At 35.4% G+C, this 21,722-nt stretch overlaps 1 protein-coding gene across 2 annotated transcripts in view; it reads left to right on the forward strand.

The window, feature by feature from the left end:
• LOC137387483 (treslin-like) overlaps window positions 1-21,722 on the forward strand; it is a 79,885-nt gene that overhangs the window by 38,625 nt on the left and 19,538 nt on the right. Inside the window, exons 17-20 of one of the 2 annotated variants that reach the window (XM_068073914.1) lie at window positions 812-901; window positions 4,518-4,673; window positions 12,915-13,076; window positions 19,185-19,375. In XM_068073914.1, coding sequence (XP_067930015.1) covers window positions 812-901; window positions 4,518-4,673; window positions 12,915-13,076; window positions 19,185-19,375 — 599 coding nt within the window. The remainder of the gene's footprint in view (window positions 1-811; window positions 902-4,517; window positions 4,674-12,914; window positions 13,077-19,184; window positions 19,376-21,722) is intronic. The other variant, XM_068073915.1, reaches the window with a different exon arrangement.

Below are 21,722 nucleotides of genomic sequence, written 5' to 3' on the forward strand. Positions count from 1 at the left end.
ATATTTGCCGATGTTGGTAATAGCGAGGCCTAAGAACTACTAAAAGTCAATGTTTATCTCTATGGCTTGGAATAAAGTGATATTCTAAAGCGATAGTAACAACCGTCTCGGTAGCCGTTTGGCAAAAAACTGTTCGAGTTAACGGAGTTTCGGTCGAGTTATCTAAAGCCATTTATCATTGCGTGGGAACGGACCAAGCAAATTCATTCGAGTTAACCATGTGTTCGATATATCCGAGGGCGATTTATCCGAGTTTCACTGTATATATATATATATATACGATAAGGAGTTGTTTAGGCCTGTCCATAAACTTATCCTCGACAAGCCATTTTCAGAGAAATGCAATCGCCACTGTCATTACTCTACCAAAATCAGGATGACGTGTTAACGAATCCAGTAAAAATGTTTTTGGTATCTATAGAGCATGTTTATTCTATGGCAGGCATTTAGCTATCATAGCCTTCAAACATTAACTACCGTAAAACTCTAATTGAACGCCAACTTTGTTTGAACACCACCTCTATTTGAACGCCATCTCTAATAGAACGCCACTATAGAAGAAGGATTAAAAAATAGATTGCCACCTTTTAATGGAATGCCATCTCTATTTGCCCGCCACTTTGACATTCTTTGGTCCTAATAAAAAGTCTTTGGTCTTGGTTACAGCAATAACCATTAATTTGTTCGTTGTCGCTGTAGTCGTTGCCATGATTTTAGTGCCGGTGTACCTGATAAGATCTATCATCACAATCATCAGAACTACACTCTGATTTGAAGTTGCTAAACCTTAAATTATATCCATTGTTTTCAGATTCGTTCATAATGTGGTTCACAATCTTACCAGAAGACTTTCAAGCGTTTTGGCGAATGACGAGAATACTCTTCAGTAACAGCGTACGACGTAATATCAGTCATTTTTCTAGCGTATTCCACCTTTAAAACGTTATAACTGTCTTTAAAAATTAAAAACGGCAATGTCGATTTTTAACTCCATAGCTTTACGTTTTTTTTTTAAACTTTGAAAGCGGCACCATCAAAATAATTGATAACAGTAACACACTAATATTTTATAATCAAAGTAGTTCCTTGTTCAACTCGGTCTGATACTTCAACGTATATGAAAAATGGTTTGGCGAAAATGTTGAGGCCGACGGCATTGTTGTCGATCCGCCCATAGGAAAGTGTAAAATGTATTCAACATGAGCATCACTTCTCCTTGAAAGGGTTAAATTGATCTTCTCAAAATTCGAACAATACAGCACCACCCTTAGTTGACCGCCAGCTCGACTTAAACGCCACTATTGGAAAGGGTTGAAAACTAGAGTGCCATGGCGTTCAAATAGAGGTTTTACAGTATTAACAAAAATCTCAGGCCTCAGTTTTAAAGATGAAGCAAGAGACCTATGCTTACCCTATGAGATATGCTCAATTATTGTATTTTGTCATGTACAACATTCATCTACATCGTGGGGGATTTATTAATGGAATTAAAACATATACATGTACTCCTTAGGCATATCCTCGACTTATGGTAAATAAAAAACACCTTAAGGACATAGAAATGTAGATACACTCCGAGGGTAGTCGGACTTACTGATGTGCAGTTTTAGATTATTACTAGTAGTGAGCCCGATGACGGCCGAGTTCTCTTTCAATTTTAATCAGATAGTCAGCAGGTGGGTGTTTAAGAGATTGGTTCACAGAGACCACGTGAAGTTTTGAAATCAAATATTTTAGCTATCTGATGTAAGGCACAGAGCATATATGTGTGAAGTTTTGATGAAATTGGCCAAGAAAATGCTGAAACTTATAGCGTTTATGAGGACTAACAGACAGACAGAATGAGATTTATTATCATAATTATTGTATATGTCACTAGTAGACTCTAGCTTGAATTTGTTTACCTGGTGTTTTTTCAATCGTTCAACTAATTCATTCTTGTGAATTCGTATAGTTCTCTAAGAAACTAATGATCAGGTCACCCATTCATTGCTATCATTTCATATGAGTATCAGATAAGCTGTGATGTTGCAAAAAAAACAACCAAATATTGATCTGAGGGCTGGAATGGAATTCAACTAATTATGAAAATTTGTTTATATCAAATTTATGCAGTTGTTGCCGGTCTTTATTATATTTTGAAATAGTGGGTAGTAAAGGAAATAGACTGCGGATTTTATTACCATAAATTGTACATAACTGATATCGCTATACGGACATACGGACATACGGATGGGTGCATCTGAAGTCAGAAGTCAACTTTCTTCCTAAAATGATAAAAATGTAATCAGAATTGGGGATTGCATCACTGATCGTCTCTCATAAGTAAACTTACTTTGAATAGTTCTGCTTAAATATAAACTTACACCAATTTTTGAAAATTTTCTCAGAAAATATCAGTATTTCTCTATCATTTGCGATTGTGTTTGATGCGATCTGACTGCCAGGATGTTTCAAGATGAAAATCGACAAGACTTTCGTGTTCAAAACGCTCAGATCACTCAAAAGTGCAATTGTGACATTTATAGTTGCAAAGAGACCAGCAAAATAGAGAAGCTTAACTCGTCACCTTGAATGCAATAGCTAATATCACAACGATAACAACTCGTGAAGTCATTTTGCATGTATCTTTTTTCCCCGAGAATTATAATGGCTACCATGTTTTGTCAATTTCAGTCTAAAAGCATCCTGGCAATCAGATCACCTCAAACATAAAAAACAATCGCAAACGATAAGAAAATACCGATAATTTCTGATGAAGTTCACAAAATGGTTGTGTAAATTCATCCTTCACGTGTAGTTTCATATTTGTGCTCTATAAGGTGCTCTATAAGGTTCATATTTGTCTATAAGGTGCTCTATAAGGTTCATATTTGTCTATAGGGTGATCTATAAGGTTCGTATTTGTCTATAAGGTGCTCTATAAGGTTCATATTTATCTATAAGGTGCTCTATAAGGTTCGTATTTATCTATAAGGTGCTCTATAAGGTTCATATTTGTCTATAAGGTGATCTATAAGGTTCATATTTGTCTATAAGGTACTCTATAAGGTTCATATTTGTCCATAAGGTGCTCTATAAGGTTCGTATTTGTCTATAAGGTGCTCTATAAGGTTCATATTTATCTATAAGGTGCTCTATAAGGTTCATATTTGTCTATAAAGTGCTCTATAAGGTTCATATTTATCTATAAGGTACTCTATAAGGTTCATATTTGTCCATAAGGTGCTCTATAAGGTTCGTATTTGTCTATAAGGTGATCTATAAGGTTCATATTTGTCTATAAGGTACTCTATAAGGTTCATATTTGTCTATAAGGTGCTCTATAAGGTTCATATTTGTCTATAGGGTGATCTATAAGGTTCGTATTTGTCTATAAGGTGCTCTATAAGGTTCATATTTATCTATAAGGTGCTCTATAAGGTTCGTATTTATCTATAAGGTGCTCTATAAGGTTCATATTTGTCTATAAGGTGATCTATAAGGTTCATATTTGTCTATAAGGTACTCTATAAGGTTCATATTTGTCTATAAGGTGCTCTATAAGGTTCGTATTTGTCTATAAGGTGCTCTATAAGGTTCGTATTTGTCTATAAGGTGATCTATAAGGTTCATATTTGTCTATAAGGTACTCTATAAGGTTCATATTTGTCCATAAGGTGCTCTATAAGGTTCGTATTTGTCTATAAGGTGCTCTATAAGGTTCATATTTATCTATAAGGTGCTCTATAAGGTTCATATTTATCTATAAGGTACTCTATAAGGTTTGTATTTGTCTATAAGGTGCTCTATAAGGTTCATATTTATCTATAAGGTGCTCTATAAGGTTCATATTTATCTATAAGGTACTCTATAAGGTTCATATTTGTCCATAAGGTGCTCTATAAGGTTCGTATTTGTCTATAAGGTGATCTATAAGGTTCATATTTGTCTATAAGGTACTCTATAAGGTTCATATTTGTCCATAAGGTGCTCTATAAGGTTCGTATTTGTCTATAAGGTGCTCTATAAGGTTCATATTTATCTATAAGGTGCTCTATAAGGTTCATATTTGTCTATAAAGTGCTCTATAAGGTTCGTATTTGTCTATAAGGTGCTCTATAAGGTTCATATTTATCTATAAGGTGCTCTATAAGGTTCATATTTGTCTATAAGGTGCTCTATAAGGTTCATATTTGTCTATAAGGTACTCTATAAGGTTCATATTTGTCCATAAGGTGCTCTATAAGGTTCGTATTTGTCTATAAGGTGCTCTATAAGGTTCATATTTATCTATAAGGTGCTCTATAAGGTTCATATTTGTCTATAAGGTACTCTATAAGGTTCATATTTGTCTATAAGGTGCTCTATAAGGTTCATATTTGTCTATAAGGTGCTCTATAAGGCAGAAGTTTATATTAAATAACTAGATGGACTTGCTTCCTTGATCATTTTTCAAATGGTGCAAAATGAGTAGCAGTGAGTTAATCCGAATTAATTTTGTAAAATGGAAACACTTTGTACTTTTTTGTTCTCAGGTGTGAGGAGATCTCCCAGATTGGCTCATCAAAGTCATCTCTCTGTATCTGCTGCCACCAAAGTGAAGAGGGATCTCTTCTCTTCTCCAACCAGTTCTTCACGGCGGGTGGCAGCCCGTAGTCCGTACAGACCTGCTTCAGCTAGAGAGAACTCAGGTTATTTACAATTTTTAATTCCTACAAAATTTAACTAAATTAGCTGCATATAGAAACTTTTAGACTCTTTTATAGAAGCATATAGAAGCATTTAACTATCAAAACATGCTAGCTAATGGGTTCCCTCTTTCACAGCTGGGCAACGCTAAAATCACTAGGTTTTGTTGCTTTGGTACAACTATTAGCCGAAGAAGTTGGAAACAAGCGTAAGTTCATCAATTTAAAACAACCATGAATGAACTCAAGTCATTGTAAAATTTTTATCAGCCCATTTACTACAATTCATCTGTTTAGATGTCTATCAAATTACTATTTTTAAAAGATATAAAATTTTTATAAATCGCATTCACTATTTGACTAAAAACCTCAAGTGTTAATCGCTCAAGTGTTAGGATTTTTTAGGCATCTGTTTTGAAACTTTAGCACTAAATACAGTTCTTAGCCTTAGCTCTTAGTTCTTAGTCCTATCTCAGCAATAGATAATACAGATGACAATATTGTCTCATTTCTTGCCCTTTTTCCAAGTTATTTAGGCAATGTTTTGATTCGCCCCTTGTACCCTAAAAGAGTATGCGTGACAAACTATTAAAAATAATATCTGTTGCAGAAAGGGTTACGTGACACACGCTTGTCATTCCTACATGTATCTATAAACTGGGAGTTATCATCCACTTGCCGCTTTTAGCGCGATATGACCAACATGGTAGCTACTCAATTGATGATTCACAAATGAATTTAATAAAAAATTGTTGCATACACTAAATGCGTTTGATATAATATAATCGCTCAGTTATCGTAACATAAAGCATTACAATAGTTGTGAAGATCTCGGGCTATTGCTGAAGCTATTATCCATTGTCAATGTGCCCAACATGATTATCATGTTAGGCGCATTGGCTAACAGACAGACACAATGACAAAGTAGAATCTATTAATATAAATAATATAATAATATAAATAATAATTGAAGGCTGATATCGACAAAGATCGAAGTACAAAGATCGCGAATCTATCTGTCCAATTTCGAGACCAAAAAATGTTGATAAACCCAAATATTTGATAGAAAATGTTTATATTGGATTTAGAAAAAATAATATTTTGAGAAAAATTGCAGTGAAATAGTTATCCGAACCTCGATCTGTAAAATTATTTGTTAATGCAAGATAACCTAGTACGTGACATCTGTTAATACGTAATAATATTGTCTGTTAATACGTGATAATACTGTCTGTTAATACGTTATAATATTGTCTGTTAACACGTGATAACATTGTCTGTTAACCGTGAAGATGAATTTGAAGATTTGATAAATTCGTAGCAGGAACTGTCATTATAGAAGGAACCATGGCTCTAATGCATCAAAATGCTGTCGCAGCGCGTTAAACTGAACAGCAAAGCAAAGGCGTGAGGATTTCACTTGCTACACATTGCCATGGCGGCTCCCAAGATTCTATTGTCACTTTATTTCTAAACTCAGCTTCAGCCATTTCTCTTGTTAACAGCATAGTAATAGGATACCTCTATGGTTAGTATTATCTAGTCATGTGACATGAGGGTAACTCTATGTTTATAGTTGTAAAATAATGACAACCTTTTAGTAGTTCTATGGCTTAAAGGTAACTCTTTAGTTGTTGTTCAAGATGAAGGTAGTTTTATGGTCAGTATTGTGCTATGAAGATAACTCTATGGCCCAGTTTGTGACGTGAAAGAAATTCTGTCAATTGTGTTAGGATTTGGAAAAGGCCATACGCTAGAGTTTTCATATGCTACTTCGTATTATTCAATCATCAAACCATTGTTTTTCCTAACAATGGCGTCAGATCTCTACACAAGCTATCTTGTGGGCTACCACGAGTAGTGTTCGACGACCTGGGCTCTTTTTCTAGCGGCGGACTATCTCGGAGCTAACTAAATTCCTCGAGTGACAGGCTGGAGGTTGAGCATCGAGTGTTTTGTTAATTTCCAACCAAGAGTTAACACTCAATAGCACGGTGGTTAAATTTAAATATTAACAATTTGGCAGTATGAAGTTATGCTTGCTAATAGTTTGTGGCTAATGCCTGTTTTGTCTCAGTCCGCCCAAGCAATCAATCATTCCTCGAAGTGGCTCCACAGCTGCAGCCTCTGGTAACACTGAATAGTGAAAATATTTTCTTTGTGGTAGGTATTTGGTAACCGCCAAGCTATGTCGAATTACGAAGATTATGTTCTCCTCGCATCTGCAGACGGATATATTTATGGGCTTCTGTGAATTGATCTGTCATTTGCATCTGCTCGTCAAAACAGACTGCTTATAGAACTCTCTAGAAAGTGAATTCACGATGCTAATGCAAGTTGGCGGTTTAGGGCGATTATTGACCACCTTTTATGACCCAAATTCGGTCGACTTTCTAAAAGATCAAGCTGTACTAAATTAAAAAGCGATCTATGTTAGTTGGGCCATTTCTCTTCGAAACATCAATTTTTTTTCTCCAATCAATGACGTCTCGTTCTCTAAGTTGGTGAACATTGAAGCAATAACTATAGAGAGCAGACAAACGGTCTGTCAAGGTCAGTAGCAACAATAGATTTTTTGTCTCGAATGTCTACAAATTGTCAGCCTTATTTGTTGCTTTGTGACATATTGGATATTTTTGTTACATTATGGTCAATCTTTTTCATGGACGATTGACAAACTCTTGTTGTGTTTATAGTTTTTGATACGATCAGAAAATGTAAAAAATTTTTACTAAAAATCATACTCATTGCTGACATGATTAGCCCATGAAAGAAGCCATGCAGAAGGGCGTCCAAAAACACGATACTGATGCTATTCGGAAGCATATCCCACCGCGTTAAACATTTTTTTGCCACCCTACTAAACACTACTTCTAGAAATTTCTACAATTTAACATTCAGTTAGGTAATACCTAACACATAGATGAGTACTCAACACATATGCTGGTAATATAATTGTCATAGGTCAAATCTCTCCTCTACCGAACTGTTAGAACTGTAATAAAATAAATAGTTTGTATAGTATTATGCTGTTTAGAGAGACCACAACTCCGAACGGTTCTTCATTATCAAATAGATCAAGGTCATGTATGTCCTGAACTCACTGCATTAATTGCATTTTATTACAATCTTTGCTATAATAGGGCTGATTGTTAACGTGATCTTATTCAAAATTGGAGTTGTAGCCTCCTAACAACAACACCCTCCCCCCCCCCAGTAGACGACTTGCCTAGGTAAACACCTAATTCATAGATACAGTGAGTCTAAACATAGATGTACTTGATTATCACTGACACACAGTTCTTGAATGCATTAACTGTCACTCATGCTCATTTCTTAAAAATGAAATATCCATCATAGACTCCTTTACAATTGACATGCTGTTCCTACATGCGTTCATCATATGTGCAACTATAAATGTTCAAGCAACAACTTTCACATATTCTTTCAACATGAGGCAACATAAAATTGTTTTACATATATCCAGCAGTTCTAATTAACCACTATACACAGTGCGCCTCTACCATTGAAAGTATCATTGGCCAGGAGTAGCGGCGCGTTTGTGGAAAAAAGAATGAAAGTTTACAATTTTTCAAACAAGCTTCAAAAATTTACTTTTTGAACTCGCTATTGCTTTTTTACACCGCCGCTAACTAGTAACTCGGCATGACTCGCATATCCTCTGTCATATCTGTGCTATAAGAATACCAGGATGTTAGAAAGACCTGTGAGAGGTTTAGCTATACGTTTGCTAAGTATGATGCTATTTAAGCTGTGTTTGTTCTTAGAGTTCTATGGGTTGGAGAAGATATATGTGCAATGATGAAATTGTGTGTTCCCCATCTAGTGTGCGTTCCCCGTCTGGCTTAAAATGGTGCCTGGTATTGGTCTGACACACCTTTCCTTGTCATCTTCGGCAATATTTTTTCTGCGCAAATAATTGGTTGTCAGTTTTTGACAAATAAATAATCAAATGCTAATCTTTTAAATTGTTACAAAATTAACGACAACATCCAAGTAACAGTCATGCGTATGTAAAACAATGCAAGGAGTGTTTTAGGTTGTATGATCAGTGCAGCACTGGCTATATGACACAGTAAACGTACTTTTACTCAAATTCCATAAAACAAATAATTTATGAAAAGTTTCTGATTCGTATCATGTAAAAAAGCTCATACAATGTAAAGCGTCAAGTCAGTCCAAATTCTCAAATTCGATTTGAATAACAGGAGTTCCATAGGCAGCCTTAAAAATATCATTTTCTATCTTGTCGCGCTTGGGAAAAAACGACGTGTAGGATTATCTCTATTATATGTACTAGTACTTTCGCAGTCTAGCTTGTCGTGAGAGATCATCGGGTGAGCCGATGAAGCAAAGAGAATAAGTAGCTGCACAAATATTCAGAAATACCTCAAGGCAGTTCATTAGTGCAGGTGTTAGAGTGTCGGTCTACCAATCCGAATGTCACGAGTTGGAGTCTCATTGAAAGCTATCTTTTATTCTAACCTCAAAACTTGGCGATGGACAGACGGACAGACACCGCTCTTATATTAAAGATATATTTTTGTTTTATGTAATTTAGACATGCAAAATATATTTTTGCAACATAGATCTTGATGTCTAGAAATAAGTAAAAAAAATTGATTTAAATTGACATTGATGATGTGAGTTCTGCCTCTTGTGGTAGGAGCATCTACTGCTATGAATCACTGCTTGACTTGCACACCCTATCTAGATTCAAAATGCAGTGTCAAGTGATTCTTGGACTCTTTGGACTTTGGATAAACAAGTTTGCAAACTCTTGCCAAGTTCTTATCGTAAGCACTCCTTGTAAAGAAGCTATCATAAATAGCTGTAAAGGCTGGCCTTGCAACAATCAGGATGAAGCTTTCTAGTGCACATCATACCCTTTGAACTAAAGATCGTAAAGAGCGACCACGCAGGCCGATACCTAAGATGAAAAATAGATATTCTACTTTTTTCTTGTCTTATAGCCACATGATTCCGAGTGATTTAAGTTACGATTGAATTTCGCAATGAAGTCAATACTGCATTCGCTTGTAATAGGCCATCCAATCAAATGCAAGCTTTGGTTGCGCCTGGTTGAAACAAATGGAGCATATCCGAAACAATTCCCTTGCAAGCCCTTATGCTCCAGCCCCTGTGGTTGCTTCTGCTAACCAAAGGTTCTGACATCTGGAGATTTGGTTCGGTTAGCATTTGACCAGATTCTGACTCCAGCAACCATATAATAGAGATATAAAACTATAGTATTACTCATTCAAATGATAAGACTCTGAGAGTAAAGGTTGAACAAGAGAACTATTGCATGGCCTGGTGAATGCTGACTCAGCACTAAATGACTATGTTTCGTTTTGTTTCGACCATGCTGAGTTAATAGGAGAGTTTTGTTTCGACCGTGCCGAGTTTCGATCATTTTGTTTCGACCATGCCGAGTTAATAGGAGAGTTTTGTTTCGACCATGCCGAGTTAATAGGAGAGTTTTGTTTCGACCATGCCGAGTTAATAGTAGAGTTTGCCTCATCTGCAATATGGAAAGGTAAAACTTGCAAATCAATTTAGTTTTGTTAGTCACATGTTTCTATCGAATGTTTCATGCTTGCGAACGATGGAAACGGCAATTGTCGAGGCTGCGCAAGGAAATGCCGTGCAAGCTATTCCATTTTAAACATTTCCGCGCTTCAGCCATTCCTATTTCGAAAGTGTGCGCTAAGCAAGACAGGAGTGCAGTGCTATGACCTCTGGCGTAGAATTTCTTATTTTTTTAACAAAGCACTTGTGTAAATCCGTGACATGCGATTGTCCATTGAAACCCTTATCCCATTGTAACTCAATGTGCGCACAACTCCAAGTCCGTGCCATCAGCTCCTTGATTATCAGCTAGTATCTTTTGAAAAAATCTTAAAAGCCGCATAAAAAAGATTACTTTCAAGTTAAAATAAAGTCAACTTAAAACGATGACAGGCAGTTTAAAGTAAAATAAAAAAAGTTTAAATGTAAATATGTTTATAAATATAAATATATAAATATTAACAAATCTATAGTAAAGCTTTAAAGCATAACGTGGTATAAATTTCTAGGAGTAAACACCTGTCCACATTTTTGTCTTTAGTGCGCTTCTTAGACTGGACTTGGTAAAGCTGGAGTTATCCTTACAATTAGAAGTACCTACTATTCTGCTTCATACTCCATTAGATTGAATCAAACTTTATGTTTCAGTAAATCTTAAAAACCCGAGTCGCTACGCCTCAGGCATGACAAGTTTTACTAGTGATAAAATCAGTAAGCTGAAACTGAGGCAACAGTTGTATGAAACTCGGGTGCTGAATACGTGTACCAGCTCCCAAACCTAGGCCATGTAGTTTGCTAGGTGCTGAGGCTCAACTAGTCAAAGTTTAGTTTTGATATTCGCCTGTTCCATAAGCCTTACGATGTGTACAGATGCTTGCTACAGATGTGTCATCACTAAATCTCTCATAACGTGAAAGTGGTGAAATCATGTCAGATAACGGGCACATTTCAGATAAAACTTGCTGACAGAAATGGGTGTCATGAAAATTTTGTTCTCTCCAGGTTGTTCAGCTTGAATAGAATTTAGTTCGGTAGAATTTAGTAGGCTCGGTACTGACTAGTTTCTTCTGGTTTGCCGGTGAAACTTCAGCATAACCTGTTGTCTTCTTTCGGAGCATCATTCTTGCATTCTAACAGTTTTATCAGGCCTTTTGGCTTTCTACATCCGTAAATATTTGTGACCTAGAAATGCAAGTGTCAACAGGTTGTTGTGGCAAGTGCCAACTGGTTGCTGCGCGAGTGGTCTACTGATTATCTATGCTCCATTCTTACTAACCACTAGCTGAGTGTTTAGACCATTTTAAACCAATTAAGGTTTCTAAAATAGGCCAGCAATGCCAATGAAATAGCTCAAAAGGGTTTTGCAAAAAGTTCGAAGCTGTGCCTAACCAGATAGCACCTGCTGACTGGCAGCTCATTACAGGTAGCAAAGCTGCAGGATCACATGTACGTGTAAATTGCATACAAGTATCGCGTGGATCACACTATTATCATGTGTGACACCTGTGTTGCATGGGGAAAGTCAATTTGAATTTGTAGTTGCTGTAGAAACCTGTTGGTTTAACTCAGTAAGGAGAAAAAAATTTCAACTTCAACCCTGTCCACTAGTTGTGGGCAAGTGTTAATAACTTCATTATTATGATGACTCTTACAAAGCAGCAAAATTGATTGTTTTTCTAGAGCTCTTAGTACCGTAGTATTGAGTACTACTAGTACAGTAGTATTGAGTACTCCTAGTACAATAGTATTGAGTACTCTTAGTACAGTAGTATTGAGTACTCCTAGTACAATAGTATTGAGTACTCCTAGTACAATAGTATTGAGTACTCTTAGTACAGTAGTATTGAGTACTCCTAGTACAGTAGTAATGAGTACTCCTAGTACAGTAGTAACAAGGCGCATCAACAGTCAATCACCTATTTATTGTCAACATGCAGCAAAGGATCTTCTCCTTTCAATTAGATTATTTGATTCAGCTATAAATTTATTGTGTTTCAAGTTAATCGCTTAAGTTAAGTCATTAAAAGCTTCATTTGAACAATTATGGAGATTTTAATATTTTTGTCGACAACATCACAATAAAAGATGCAATAACTCACCAACCAGCACATCTACTCTACCAAAAACTCCTATATGTTTATTTTAGAATAATCAAGCAATATTTGACCTAATTTTTACTGTTAAACTCAACAAGACACGTTAAAAAATTTAATTAATTGTAGAGCAGAAGTTAAAACAAACAAACCAGAATGTTTTTTTGGCCCTACATAGAATCACATTCAAAAGAAAAGATATTTGACATCTTGTAAAAAATTCAGAAGAATGGTATTAAACAATAGCTTATGGTGTATTTACTGTGCATATGACTTATATATTTTGTATATATTGTTGTATATATGTATATATATGTGTATATGTATATATACAAGTAAATATGTAAAAAAAGATATAGAGGTCTGTATATTTTTTTTATCATATATTTATTTATATCTATTTCATCTTTATTTTTGCATATTTCTTAGCCTATGAATTGTAATCTTTTTGACAATGCAAATAAAATGTTATACAAATGCCACAGCAAATTGCAGGTTTCTAGGCATTTGTTATCTCTAGGGATGCTTTCATTTGCATGTCAAGACATTCTGGTTACAGCGAGAGATGAGAGAGGTGAGACAAAAGTTCTGGTTGCTGAGACACCTAAACATAAACAAGGAGCTTTACTCACAGCACCTCTCAATATCTCTCCAACAGACTTGGAAGTGGTTGAGGAAACTCCGGCTAAAGCAGAACCAGTGACAAGCAGCTCCCAAACTGGTATATTATTAAATTTTCGTTACAGCTGTTATTAATCTTGTAGTATTACCAAAACTTTCCGTAAAGTGTACAACAGAGTATTGATGGTTGTGCTGCTATCACTGAGTATAAGCAGTTAGACATCTTGCTGATATTAAAGCAAGGAGGAAGGCGAAATAGGTTTAGCCAATCAAATGTAATTACTGTATCCTCTAATTTGTCAAATTTATTTCACAGAATAGGCAAAGACCTCTGTCAGAATGAATGGTATTAACATCTCACCATTATAGAAATGAATATTTATTAAGCTTTGTGTGCTGTGGAAAAAAAAACCTAATACAGATAATATAAAATAATACATTAACAGGTTTGAGGGCGCTTTGAATAAAGCTTTTTTGTCAGAAAAGTTTTACAGGTGCTCCCTAGCTTCGCAACCTGTCAGACCTGACACTATAATAGTCTGCAGAAGTCAAGAACTTTGGAGTTGTCCATGCATTTGTGTTGTTTTCATTATAAGCTGAGCTTTTATTCAATTTTTGTGTTTCTTTGTAGAGTGCATGTGCTTATGTCTAAAATAACATGCAATAGCTCTAGAATTGATTTCAAGGCAGGCTTTTTATGTATTAGACTCAGTACGTCATCACATTGGTGATTTATATTTTTATGAATTAGTTCATGCGCTGCAAAAGATGTGAAGCTAGGCTTAGTGATTTTGGTCCTTCAGTTTTATTATTTGAAACATTCAGTCGGAGATTTGCAGTGTCCTTGACCCTGTACTGCATAAAGCCTGGCTTACATGGCATAGGATTGCCTGAAAGTCATCTGAGGCATACTCATAGATGCTTAAAGGTTAACTTGCAACAAAATTCACATTACAGTTATTTGGTATCAAAAGATTCACCATGTCTCACTCTGTTGTGTTGTAGGTGCCAAATATATGGAAATGTGATTACAAGCTCTTATAAGCTCAAAAACGAAAAGCCACCGTAATTGGAATCTGTTTATTTCTCTGACGTTGTCATTACAGTTTGGTTATTGTCTTGTCACATGATGTTCTCACGTGAATTGAAAGGCCAATAAAAAGCTCAATATAAAACTTTTCGTAGCACTAGTTTATGACAAACACTTCGGGTTTAACCGAAGACCCCGTATCAAATATAAATACTCGCTACTTTACAGTTTTGTTTTGGCTTGATCTAATCGGCAAGTCGTAATCTGATCATGTGACCCAATACTTCGCAAATAATTTCTGCAGCACTTTTCGATTATCACAGGTGACCAACAGGCTCGTCATGATTATCAGACAATGATATGTACTCCTTCGAGCTAAGGTTAAACAATTAATCGAATTTTTAGGGTAAGTTATAAGATATCACTGCTAAAAGTGACAGCATTACAATGACTATAAAACAGACGCGTAAGAACAATAGACATGGTTTTATTGAATGCGTGAAGTATATTTGTGAAAATATTTCGACAAATGAAGTTGCATGAAAGTGTAAACAGAAACCATCTCCTACAACTACATCACATTTGAGCCGTTTTGGAAAGAGAATCCAAACTACGGCAGTCTCGTGTGGCTGCGATTAACTGTTCGTTTTTTAGCTTTTAAGAGTTTGTAATCACATTTCCACATATTTTGCACCTACAACACAACAGAGTAAGACATGGTGAATCTTTTGATATCAAATAACTGTAATGTGAATTTGGTTGCGAGTCAACCTTTAAGGTTTATTAGGATATGGTTCTTTAAGCAAATTCAGCAGACTTCCATGATATCATCTCAGTCTGTGTGAAATGAAAGAATATTTATATTGCCGAGAAAGAGATCATCATAATTATAGTGTATAACGACTAAGGCGTAGTTTTATTTGTCTAGCGAACATTGTCAACTTAAGCTGTATTAGCAATGACTTGAGTTTGAAAGGTTTGAACTTTGTGCTTCTAAACAATCGAAGTTAGTTATACTGCTTCGACATACGAGTGTTCTAAGATGTGAGAAATTTGATTTACGGAAAAAAATTCTGAGCCAATTTTCGCTTTGAGATGCGAGACAAATTTTAGATAGAAGCAGATTTTAGACAAGATGGTTCCAGATGCAGCCACTAGGTAGCGGAGTATGCAAGAAGCTGCTTACAAAAACAGAATCGTTGGTCTTTCTTGTCGGATCAAAAAACATTTTAAAAAGGATTTAAAATGGCTGGCTGAAAAGGAAGGTGAAAGCGAGGCTAAGAGTGCCTGAAGAAGAAAAACATGAAATCAAAATTAGAATTGTGTTTAGTGTAAGATTAAAAACACATTTTTAACAGTAAGTTAAATTCATTGAAGTTAATGTTTATGGTGTGTGACGTAGTGTCAACAAGTGTCAAAAAGTGTACCAAACCCGTTCTGTCAGGTCTCTCAAACACCATCGTTAGCTGCTACCATATGTCTCTAAGGTGAGAACCCGATGCAGTGCTGTACCTAGTAATGTTAAATTTTATTGCTGATCATAACCACTAGATAGATATTTGTTACTTTGTAAGTATGGGTTGTAAATTAGTGCAATTAAACAAAAGACATTTCGTATTAATATTCCGTTTTAGGTGTTTTTTCAGAGGGAGGGAATGGATTAATTAGTTTGTAGTTACATGTGTTTTCTATAAAAAAATGATTTTGAATATGAGTGAGTTGACATACAAGTTCAGTCCCGGAACACATTAATCTCGTATCTGAAGGTTTTACTGCAGTCACTTTACACACTTTACACTTTACGTTGAAGGGTTTTGGTTATTATTCTTGTTATTTCATCATCTCTTTCATGTCACCACATGGAAAACATTTTCTTTAATGAATGTTTATAACAACAAACTGTATAAATATCAGTCTAAACATGACTTACACTGATTTCATGCTAGTGCTGATATATACTCCTGCAGCACTAGGTAAGAATGACTGTTTTCTTGTGTTATCGTACTTGAGAGTGACAGCCATTTTCTAAGTCTCTAATCTTAATAATGGATCTCCACTGGAAAGCATTAGGCAATATTTCTGAGGTTACTAAACCAGTAAAAGTTACTGAACTTGTTTGTTGGTCTATGATTGGATAAAAATGTAAAGTTTTGGTTAAGGAAACTACTGGCAGTGAAAAAAGATCAAAAGTGCTGGATGGCGCCGCGGGTTGGCTGGGCTTGAACCCCAGACGAGATTTCTTACAGGGAAAAGTTCGACGAAGTAACCCTTCGACTAAGCCAGCACACGTAGTAGCGAGGTTATTAAGAGCTTTATATTCTCAATGGTCACGTGACCTGATGTACGCGCTATTGATTGGTCAAACCGCACGTATACTGTGTCAATATATACAGCAATCGAGGAGCAGGTTGAATGCCCTTTGGAATTTATTATCCAACAGCTCCTCGTAGCTGTAAGCATTGAGGTAATGGAGAATTCTTTTAGCAAACGAGTCACAGTGTGTTCCAATCATTCGGCTTGGTCTTTTGTAATCAAATGGCTATTAGATTAACACATCTACCACCCAGAAGTATTTGTTGATCTAAACTGAATGACTTATTTTACTGACTAGATTAAGTATAGTGGCCATTTTTCTGAATTACAGTAAGCCATGTTGGCAGCTGTACTTCTTAAACATACAAAGGAGGTTTCGGAGAGCAGTTGTGTCAGAAGAATAGCGAGTAGCAAAGCTAGATCAAACCATATCAAGAATGTTCAACTCTCACATTAAACCGCGTTCCATGGCACAAATTTGGTTGATAAAAGTTGATAAAATATAAAGAGTTGATACCCTAAAAGGTGAATAAATTACAGCTATAAACTGACATCTTGTCAGCAAGGTTTGATAAAAGTTGGTTGATGCAATTGTTGCAATACAACTTTAAAAGTCAATTATGTAGACATTATATCGCTCATGAAGAAATATCTCTTATGTAATGTTGATCCAAAAGCGGTATTTTTGGAGTCATCCGAACAGTAAGCATAAAGATGAGATATTCCTAGCGAAAAGATGATTTTATGGATTGTTAAACTAAAAAATAAAATTTGATAGTAATGCATAGAATGGTACGTCATAGACCACTCATAAGGTCGGTTATGCGAAGCCCGATGTACCAATTTTACGTCAAAAAGGATTTCTTAGAAAATTGACCTACTTTTGTTTATGGACATTAATCTGACATTAAAGCTGAGATTAAAGGTATGTTAGTGAAGACTGATATTTTATTCTCGCGCTGCGTGTTTCCAAATTTTGTTTGTGTTTCCGTTTTGTTTGCATCGGCTTTAGGTTTTGCTTGTTTGGTGTTAGTGTGGAACCTAATCACTGGGTTTCCATGCTTCTAATGGATTCGGAGTTGACCTCTGCCGATGAATCCGCACCCAAACGTTTCAACTATTCAAAGTTGTACTTTATTGACCTTTCCGAGACTAGTGATGTTCTCTCAAAACAGAACTTGTTTAAACCATAACTGTCACGAACAATTGTTATCGTATTTACTAGGTAAATCAGACACGCTGATTCCGATTTTGTACTCAAAATAAAGATTAGTCAACTAACTTTCAGAGTAATGAAGGCTTTTTTACAGCGTTTTAATATCGGTCTCAAAAACAACACGGTTGGCATAACAAGCTCCGCCCATAAATACGTGACGTAACCTAGCTTTTTAGGAACAGCAGTTACGTAGGGATGTTTAGACCGATTTAGAATAATAGAGATGGGTGTTTTAAAGTCCATTTATATCTAAATTCAGCCTTCAAAATAATATCAGTCTTTTCTGAAAGGTAGATAAGCTATTTAGCATTGCATATTTAAAAATGCGCAATAACAACGCGAGCTTGTGATAAAACCGCGCTTTTTGAGCTCATTTTTCTCGGCGTTTTGCTCATTTAAACGTCATGTAACAAGCTACGAGCAATTTTAAATAGTTTATATACCTTTTATAAAAAACTGAAATTATTTTACAGGCTGGATTTAGATAATAATGGGTTTAAGACACCCATCTTTATTATTCTAAATCGGACTAAACATTCCTAACTTCCGTTCCTGAAAAAGCTAGGTCTTGTCACATATTAATGGGCAGAGCTTGTAATGCCGATTGTGTTGTTTTGGAAACGGATATTGAAACGCTTTAAAGAAGCCTAAATGACTTTGAAGGTTAGTAGACTAATCTTTATTTTGAGTACAAAATCGGAATCAGCGTGTCTGATTTACCTAGTAAGTACGATAAAAGTTGTTTGTGACAGTTATGGTTTAAGTGGACTCGCTTTCGGATAAAGGTCACTTTTCAATTCAAGCTTCAAATACGTGTTGCACTAACTCAGCCAGGATACCTGAGCAGAATTGTTTTTATTCTTAATAATATTAATATCCCTCTAAATTATGAAGCGGCAACAAAATTTACTACTTGCTATACAGTTAATACTTCAGAGGTCACATGAACGATTATCACTTTTAATAACAAATAACTTTTACTACGCTAGAAGAGTTAAGCCTTGGAAGAGGTCAGCGCCAATGCAGTCGAAATCTGTACAATCGGTAGGTTCAGTTATTTAATGAATACGGTAATAAACTTAATAAAAAGGTAATTATTTCATCATTGTTGTATGAGCAACCTATTATTGGCAATTATTGGTAATTATATTATACCTACGTGGTAGTGTGATGAAATGCGCTGAATTTGTTTACCTCCATTGGGGAGAGCTTAACTGGGTATTATCGATTCTAATCCATCTGCAGTGAGCATTTATGTGGCCTCGAATAGTAGTCTCACTGCGGATGCCTTTGCACAACTTTTTGCAAAGCGAAATAGCGTCAAATTTATTTGTATTTTACCGTTTTTAGGATTCGGAGTGGAAGAAACTGCGAATTCATTCGCAGGATGGAAACCTAGTAATTATGAAGCGAATTTGTATGGTGTGGCCCGACATTAACTTTTAAGCAAATGGTGTGATCCCCAAAGTTATTCTTATAATAACATGTCTTATTTTTGTTGTATGTGAAGCAGATAACTGTAGCACTTCCTGTTAAAAAAGCACTTCCTGTTAAGATAGTCTTAGTTTTCATAAAGCAGATAGCTACAGAACTTCCTGTTACAAGTTATCTCCTCTTACTGATAATCACATCGGCCATTCTTGTTACAGATAGCTCCAGTGTACGACGACGTCTTTCGCGGAGGAAATCATTTTATGATGCTGAAAGGGTCAAGTCAAGGAATGTTGAGAAGTTTTGTCTGTTAGAGAACAGATTCAAGTGCAGTATTAGCGCCAAGTGTAGCCCAAGAAAAGTCTCTAAACTGATATTAAAGCAGGCACTTTCCCAGCCTACGCGGAGAGTGAGTCCCAAATGTGATGTGAGGGAGAATGTCCCAAATGGATTTTGTATTTCTTACAATTTATTGCTCTTTACTTAATTTTATTTACTCAACAACAAATATTTTTCGACATCAGGTATTCACTAAAATATTCCTTATCATATTTTAAACTTATATTTACATGAACCACTTTAGTATAAGTGGTTCGTGTAAATTAAAAACATACAGTAAACATATATTTAATGTATGCAGTATATACTTACCGAGTTTCCTTTGAAGCTCAGTTTAGGTGATATAATATATACTGTAAATTAAGCAATTATATTTTGTATGTGATATGTACGTAGTACTTATATACGTAATTGTATATTTAGGTAAGCATATACTAGGTATGTATATTTTCAACTCACGCGAACCGCTTAGATTGACACAGTTATAAACTTGATTGAAAATATTTTAGTGAACACCGGATGCTGGATTAGCAAGAAAAAAAGTTTGTTTAGTAAATAAAACTAAATAGAGAACAATAAATAGTAAAGAAAACAAAATCCATTTTGATGGAATCCACTTTGGAAAAGAGGGTGAAATTTTGGATGTCAGCCTTTTATCTGTTGCCAGTTAGTCCGTTGTGTCGATATAATGAATGCCAACATTTTGGCTGCATTCCAACATTGCCATTAGTCAATCATTTTGATGTTTGTTTAAAGACCTTTTGCATCACTCATACTTGTCGGCTAGTTCTGTTTAGAGTCAATTTTACTTTGTATTCTGGAAAGTTCTTGGAAATGGTAAGTTCGTTTCCAATTGCAATAATTCTGTTCGCAGGTAATAGAAAACAATCAAACGGTTGAGAATAACTGAGTACCAAACCAAATCTCATTGGCCGATATTGTTCAAAAATCAGCCAATGAGCATCAGTGAGAAATTGTGAAAATTATACTGGTTTGGTCTGTCTTGCTACTCACATGTTAGTTTCATTCCTCCTGCCAAACATCAGACTAGAGAACTACCACTCCCTCCTTAGGCAGCCCATTGACACATATTTCTGTTGTGCTCTGTTGTGATTGGTTGTCAGCTTGTGAAATGTTATGAATGTTTATTATTATTGCTGTCATGAATTGTTTTAAAAGAAAACATCTACATAATTGTAAAGTTACCTTCGTATGTTACGATGAACCAGACACAAGTTATCTTCTCTATGTATGTATAACTTTTATTGACAATCATTGGTAATTTATAGGTAATCATCAAACAAGATGGTGTTTCTCGTTACATACCAAAACAAAATGTGAAGACAGAAATGTATGAAAACTCTCACTTAGTGAAACATTCACTACTGCCAGATTTAGCCAGTTTGTACTCGATTTACTGTGCTGTGGTTGGCTTGAGAAACCCATTCTGATTGGCTACAGCGGCAATAAGTATAAGAAAGTAATGGACCGCTGATCTAGTAAAAATTTCTTCAATTATCACCTATTACGATGTGGAGGAAGTCTGACTGCATATATTAACTTCGTCACTGGACACTTTCAAAGTTTCGTTCATCCTTACATTAAGAGCAAATATCAATTCAAGTAAAAAAAAGTATATTTGTTGCCCTCAACAAAATTAGATTGTTGCGTTTGATGTAGTTTGTCCGGTCCTTGGATGTTCTGATTCGTTATCCACCCTTCATAATATTACCATATTTTGTAAAGAATATTGTTATAGAAATAAACACAATAAATTGAATTTCTATGCAACTAGTTATAAGTGCTAAAAATCATATATCATCCAAATAAAAATATTTCAATAGCACCGTCTGATGAAAATCATATTCAAACGAACATGAAAACGTCAATAAAGTCTTTACGCACTTGATTTATATTGAATTTATTCTAGGAATGTTTCCATGATCAACTGTGTTTCCATTCGTTTAGACAGATCAAATATCACAAAGGTTGACTGTCTAATGCAGTATATATAATATCGTCGTACCTCGACATATGAGTGCCCAAACATAGACTTTTCTGAGGTTACATACCTTAAAATAAACTTGATCTTTCAACTTAACTATATATAGCTTACAAACACACGCTTGAAGCTAAGTTTTAATCCGTTACTTGACTTTGATTTGTCATCGTCGTAATTTTTTATTACTCATTTTATTACATACAGTGAAACATGGATAACTCGCCCTCGGATATAGCGAACACATGGTTAACTCGACTGGATTTGCTTGGTCCGTTCCCACGCAATGATAAATGGCTCTATGTAACTCGAATTCAACACTGTTATAACGAACTGTTTTTTGCCCAACGGCTACCGAAACGGTTGCTATCGCTTTAGAAAATCACTTTATTCCAAGCCATAGAGGTAAACCTCAACT

This window comes from Watersipora subatra, chromosome 2 (assembly GCF_963576615.1).
Source record: "Watersipora subatra chromosome 2, tzWatSuba1.1, whole genome shotgun sequence".
Taxonomy (NCBI): Eukaryota; Metazoa; Bryozoa; class Gymnolaemata; order Cheilostomatida; family Watersiporidae; genus Watersipora; species Watersipora subatra.